The sequence below is a fragment of the Euphorbia lathyris genome, chromosome 4 (assembly GCF_963576675.1).
Source record: "Euphorbia lathyris chromosome 4, ddEupLath1.1, whole genome shotgun sequence".
In the NCBI taxonomy this organism is placed as follows: Eukaryota; Viridiplantae; Streptophyta; class Magnoliopsida; order Malpighiales; family Euphorbiaceae; genus Euphorbia; species Euphorbia lathyris.
In genome coordinates, this window is record NC_088913.1 from 53,799,649 (window position 1) to 53,806,226 (window position 6,578).

Below are 6,578 nucleotides of genomic sequence, written 5' to 3' on the forward strand. Positions count from 1 at the left end.
TGATCAGCCACATTGGAACCGATAATTTAAACTAGATTCTACACGGCATCTACCAATCTGGGATCTATTTTGTTCGTTGATTGTTATATAATATAAACATGTTCTAAATTAATCATTGAAGAATTTATAAAGTTTTAAAATATAATACAAAAATTAATAAAACAATCTATACAAAAGGTTTTTTTTTTTTTTTTGTAAAAAGATAATAACAAGCTAAAGCAGCTTCAAAAATCAGAAACAAACACCCGTATGGTCTACTCCAACTAGTTCAAAAAGATTAACTTGGAACAATAACAGATTCGGAATAGTAGTTATATTTCATGATCATAACTCAGCAGGATTAAATTTAAGCACACAAACAAAAGCAAGCCTTGCAAAGGCCATCCATCCAATAACATGGAGCCTATGTAGCTGAACCTCAAAGATATAAAGTTTTCAATTGCTATATAATTGTATATATTCATTCCTAAAATTTCTATCTATCATTACTCTGCTACCAAACCTACTTCACTAATGACTCTGCAGCTAAAAAGAACAATAATACTAATAGGCTGTACAATTTGACTTGAATGGCTGCATCTGCATGTTATGTATATACAGATATTTTGTTATCTCACATTGGGGGGAAGTTATAGTTTTGATACTGCATTGAAACTCCTTGATTAGGCAGATGGCTTACCATAGTCATCTCTTCCAAACTAGTCTGTTGCTGAACTTGAGTTCCATGTTGCGGGATCCAACTTTGATCAACAGGCAGGGAAACAGGGTTGCTCTCCACACTTGTAATGTCGTGAATGCTTGACCTTTTCCTTTCTTTCTTCACGGAATTCTGCCGAAGAAAGTACTTCTGGGCATGGCTAGCTACCTGTGTTGGAGTTCTTGTCACCACCACATTCCTCGAAATGCTTCTCCAGTCCCCTTTCCCGAAACTTCTCAGTCCGATCAAAAACAACCTGCAATAATATCACAACTAAGTCAACTACAAATTATACATTTCAAAACCAACACTAATTTATCATGTTTGCTTTGAAACTACCACATGATTGGCTATGTGTTCAGAATATTCACAGGTGATAATGCAAATAGCAAGCAAGAACTAGAACCAAAGTGAGTGATTGAAAATCATATTTCAAAAGTTGCTCAAATACTCACGCGAATATACCCTTGACTAGTGAAGTGATTTAATGAGCAGAACATTTAATTTTTTCTACACTAAGTAATTTTAAACCATAAAGAAATAGTTGTATAGTAGGAAATTTACAGTCAAGAGAAGCTGTACCCTATTTCATGGGACACCGAAAAAGTGAATTTGCAGAGATAGTGATCTAATGACGAGTAAAAATCAACGTTATATGCATGGCTTACTCAACTTGAAAGCCAACAGCAGTAAAATCTCAGGAAAACAGAAGAAACCTGTCTTTAGAGTGAATATGTCTGAATCATTGATACAAACTCTGAACATCCTACACATTTACTAAACTTACAGAGACGTGAATTTCAAAAAATTGAATCTAAATGGCAAGCTATATATATACATCTAAGCCTTGGGATTATTTTAATGTCCACCTGAAAACCACCAATCCTATTAAGATCCAACCACTAATTTTTTTACCAAGAAATAACTCAAAAAACATTCAATATGGGTTCCAAGTTCCAAATAAATTCACACTTTCAAAATGTCAGTCATTAAAAATAGCCAATCAACTGGTGCGGTTGCAAATTACAATAATATGAATTCTTCCATTTCTAGGGAATGAACCTCTTTAATTACAGGTTCAATCATTGTAGGAAACAAAGGAAACTAACAATAAATGCTAATATAAGGAGTTAAGGACCATTTGCCATCATTTCCAGAAATTCAAAATTTCTTAAACAGGGATAGCGATATCAACAAACAAAACATTACTAATGAATTTCTAATTTCTTCGAGGGATGAGGGGAGACAAAAGTCTATCCAGGCGAGAGATCAAATAAAATTAGTAAATGAACTTCAAAATTCTTTCACGAGCTGTACTCTGAATACAACCCAAAATTCTTTCAGCTTATCAGTAAATCAACACAGCAAACAGCAATTGGATTGACAAACAAAAAATTCTATGGAAACAAATAAATTAGAAGAATCAATTTTCAAATCAAATAGATTTCAGCAAACCAAGAAGCCCGCACAAAATTCAAAAAAACTCCCAACAATTTCAAAAAAAGCAAATAAGCTGAAAAGGAACAATTATAAAAGTAGGGAGTTTACCTGTGTTCTTCCTCAGTCCATGGAGTTCCTTTCTTTCTTTCAGCCTCAGAATGTTTGGTTTTGGCAGCGAAAGAAATCTCATTGGACAAGGGCGCAGTAGAATCCCAAGTGGACCCTAATAAATCATCGTTATAGATGGGCAACTCAACTCGACCGGAATCAATCTCCTCAATATCATGGATTAAATCATGGTAATGGTCCATTACTTGAGGAATCGACTTGCCAACATGATGAGCAACAAGCTGCCAGCGATCAGGTAAATCATCGGAAAATATAACGAGAGCCCTTTCAAAGGTCTTGTCTTCAAGGCGAGTCCAGCAAGCGGTCATCGGATAGGATAGGATAGGATAGGAAGGAGTCTTGATACAATGTTTTGCGGTAGTAATCGCTTTCTTGAAGATTTTGGTCATGGGTTTGATGGGGGAATTTGAGGAGGTTTTTATATTATACTAGGAAAGAAAGGGCATGGATGTAATTAAGCATAATTTAGTTGGAAGGAAAGGAGAGAGAAAGAGATTTTGAAAATAAATTTAGTAAGGGCAGGGCAGGACTTGTTTTGGTTTGTTTTGGACTTTTGCTACACAACAACAACGAAACAGCGAAGCTGAGTTTCATTTTGACACGATTTTGCTTTTATTGGCGGCTTCGTCGCTTCAAATGTTTTCTTTTAACTAATTATGTGTTCTTTTATATTTCATTTATTTTAGTTTGTTAATTATTCGCCAAAACCCAATATTCAAAATCAATTACCATTTTTTTTTTCAACTAAATAAAAATTGAGTTAGGGTTTGTAAACTGTCTTTTGCTAATTGATATTAAATAGGAAAGTGTTTACTGTTTGGTTAAAATTTAAGAGAAACTGCTGATTAATATTTTAATAGAAATCAGCAAGAAAACACTGCTTATTCAGTTTGCCTTTTAACGTTTATTTTTTTCTGCCTTATAAAACCAATCACGTAAAACCCTCAACTTCTCCTTGTAGTCTCTCAATGTAAACCTCCATTATCAAAACAGGTTATTATCATTTCCAGGTTTAGGTTTTGTTTTTGTTTTTGTTTTTTCTTTTTTCTTTTTCTCTTCTTATAATGTAATAAAATTTTGTTTTGGCCTAATGCTTCCCCAACCCTCTTAACTTGTCCAAATTAGTCATTTTACCCCTCAACTCATCTAATGTTCTATTTACCCCCTTAACTCTATAAAAGTGGTATTTCTCACCCCCTCAACTTGTCCATTTATCCCCCAACTCATAGAATGTTCTATTTACCTCCTTAACTCCATAAAGGTGGTATTTTTCACCTCTTGTAATCCGTTATCAAAGCCTAAATTGATAACTTTTTTTAAACGCTAAACCTATATTTATGTTATTTTATAAGTGCAACCTAAATTAATAAATCAGTGGTCTATTTTGGTACAATATCCCTACATATAATGTATTTAACTTGTTTATATTAATGTTCTTGTTATTTGTATTTTTTTATTCGTTCTTTCTCTTTTCAACTTTTTTACTACTATAAAGGGATAAGAAATACTATTTTTATGGAGTTAAGAGGGTAAATAAGATCATAAGTGGTGAGAAATACCACTTTTATGAAGTTAAAGGGGTAAATAGGATATTCGATGAGTTGAGAAGGGGTAAAATGATAAATTTGGACAAGTTAAGGGGTGAGAAATACCATTTTTATGGAGTTAATGAGGTAAATAACACATTCGATGAGTTAGAGAGGTAAAATGACCAATTTGAACAAGTTAAGGGGGCTGGAAAAGCATTAAACCTTTTGTTTTCTAATTTGCTTCTTTTTTAACTGAATTATTTTCAACAGTGAATTTTGTTTTTTTCTGCTATCTTATGGTTTTATTTAACAAATACTATAACATTTTTTTTTATAACAGTTAGATTTCAATATACATATATTTTTTTCCGAAAAGATTTCAATATACATATGTTTATGAAAAATTAAAGTTATTTATAAATTTTTATTATTATTGTAATTTGTATTTAATAATTTAAATTATTTTTATTTATTTTAGAATTAAATTTACATATTATTATTTATTGATTAATTTAAAACATGTACATATTAGTCATTTTACATACTGATTCGGAAGATCACTCAGGCCCAATAAGCCCAACCGGCCCAAGGGCTAAAGAGCGAGAAGCCTCAAAGGCCCAATGCAACTCACTATAAATAGAAGGAACCAAGAAAGGCAAAGGGATCGGGTAACATACTATCTATCTCATTTTCAATAGATTAACAATACTCTCGAGCGACTAACTATCTTGATCGTCGGAGTGTTCCCAGGGACCGCTCCCCGCACAGAGATGACCCCCAAAAGCTCGGAACTCCCCGAAGAGAGCTCGGATCACTGTTTCGCATATCCTAATTATTTGGTGCGGTGAGTGTGGAATACAAGTGACCTCGGAGCCTCCAGCGAGATGCAAACGCCGACTGGGTCCGCCCCAATGGAAGCGCCGGAAGTTGGAGCAACTAGTTCTATGACGAACGTGGAACGATTCGCACCGGTCATCCCTATTTCCCCCAGAAACCTGGCACCACTGATGGAGGAGGTAAGCCCGGAAGAAGAGGAAACTTACAATACCGCACAGCTCCTTAGTGCGATACAAGGTTTTCAAACCACTCAAGCTGTTCATACGGCGGCTCAGATGAAGATCATAGAACAACAGAGAAGCTTGCAGGAGGAAAACGCCAAAATCTGGCAATACCTCAAAGCAGCAGCGGAGACACAAAGAGAAGGCGTGTCCCTGGGGTAGTCCTTAGGACCCGAGATACCCACGGGGAGAGGGGCCGGTGCCGCCACAGCCGGAGGAAGCGGCATACCCCAGGAAGAGACAACGGTCGCGAATAATGAAGACACTTTAGAACTGAAGATCCAGCGTTTCTTAGACAAGAGAGCCCTCGGAGGCGTCATAGGAGGAAGTATCACCTCCAGCAAGACGCCGTTAGTACAAAGAATTATCGAGACAAGGTTCCCACGAGACTGGAAGGCTCCTCGCCTATCACAATATTCGGGAACCGAAGACCCGAACGACCACGTGGCCTCCTTCATGAGCACTATCAACATATATTCAAAAGATGAGGACATCATGTGCAAAGTTTTTCCCACCACACTCTCATCCAGTGCCCAAGAGTGGTATCGAGGACTGGCTCCCGAATCAATTGACTTGTTCGACCTACTAAAGGACCTTTTCCTCTCCAGTTTCGCCGCGGCAGCGAAGGTAAGAAAGATCAGCTCGAACCTCAACGGGCTCAAGCAGCGGGCAACCGAGCCACTGCGCAACTTTCTTTCTAGGTTCCACCACATGGCCTCTCAAGTCAAGGGCCTCAACCTAGAGGTAGCTCATGATGCCCTAGCAAAGGGAACCTCGTGCGAGCCCCTAAAGCAAAAGTGCTTCAGAAAGATGCCGCGATCCTTCGATGAGCTTATGACCATAGCACAGACGTTCGTCCGATATGACGACTGCGATCGGCCGACAGGGTACGAGGAATCGGAAAGGGACAAGGCCAGAGGAGATGTGCGCAAAGAGGAAAAGAGCATACCGACCGCAGAAGCACGAGACGAAGGCCGGGCACGCAGGGAGGCCCCCATACCTTTCCCAGCGCGGGTCAAGCGGGAAAACCTTGAGCGCAGGGGGGACCGATCCCGTGGAAAGGAAGTACATTATGCTGCTCAAAACCAGCCCCGCCGTTACGCACACCTGACTCCACCGGCGGACAAAAGGAAGACCCGTGTCGAGAAGGAATACTGCAAATACAACAAATCCTCTGGACACTCCACGGAAAACTGCTATCAGCTACAAAAAGAAATCGAGCGGATCACAGAGCAAGGTGCGCCACCAAAAACCATCAAGCAGAGGGAACAAAGCCCGAAGCAACGCGACACCGGCCGAACAGATGAGGCAAAGCGACCAAGATTCCATGGAAAAATCCATGTCATAAGAGAGGAAGTGTCGGCACTCTGTCTGCATCCGGAGAACTCCCGAAAGAGGAAAGCAGCTGATCAGACCCTAACGCTATAGCCACCACTCCGGACCAGCCATTCGGAGGCCCTCGTGGTCACTATCAACATCGTCGGCTTTAAGATGCATCGGGTACTAGTGGACACAGGAAGCTCGGTTAACCTGCTTACCTGGAGAGCGCTCCGCGCTATGAAGAATACTCACACGACCCTGCGTGTCGGAACTTTTCCCCTGGTTGGTTTGTCAGAAATAGAAGTCCCCGTGAAGAGAGTCATCTCTCTGTCAACAATCTTTGTCGAAAGCGACCAACAAGTAGAGGACACCGCTGAATGGGTGGTAGTGGACATCCCCTTGGCC

At 39.1% G+C, this 6,578-nt stretch overlaps 1 protein-coding gene across 1 annotated transcript; it reads right to left on the minus strand.

Moving 5' to 3' along the window:
* Positions 1–296: 296 nt before the first annotated feature.
* On the minus strand, positions 297–2,695 carry LOC136227604 (transcription factor SRM1). Its single transcript, XM_066016303.1, has 2 exons — positions 2,246–2,695; positions 297–953 (listed from the first exon to the last, which is right to left on the minus strand). The coding sequence occupies exons 1-2, from the start codon at positions 2,653–2,655 to the stop codon at positions 614–616; spliced, it is 750 nt and encodes a 249-aa protein (XP_065872375.1). The 5' UTR covers positions 2,656–2,695; the 3' UTR covers positions 297–613.
* Positions 2,696–6,578: the final 3,883 nt, after the last annotated feature.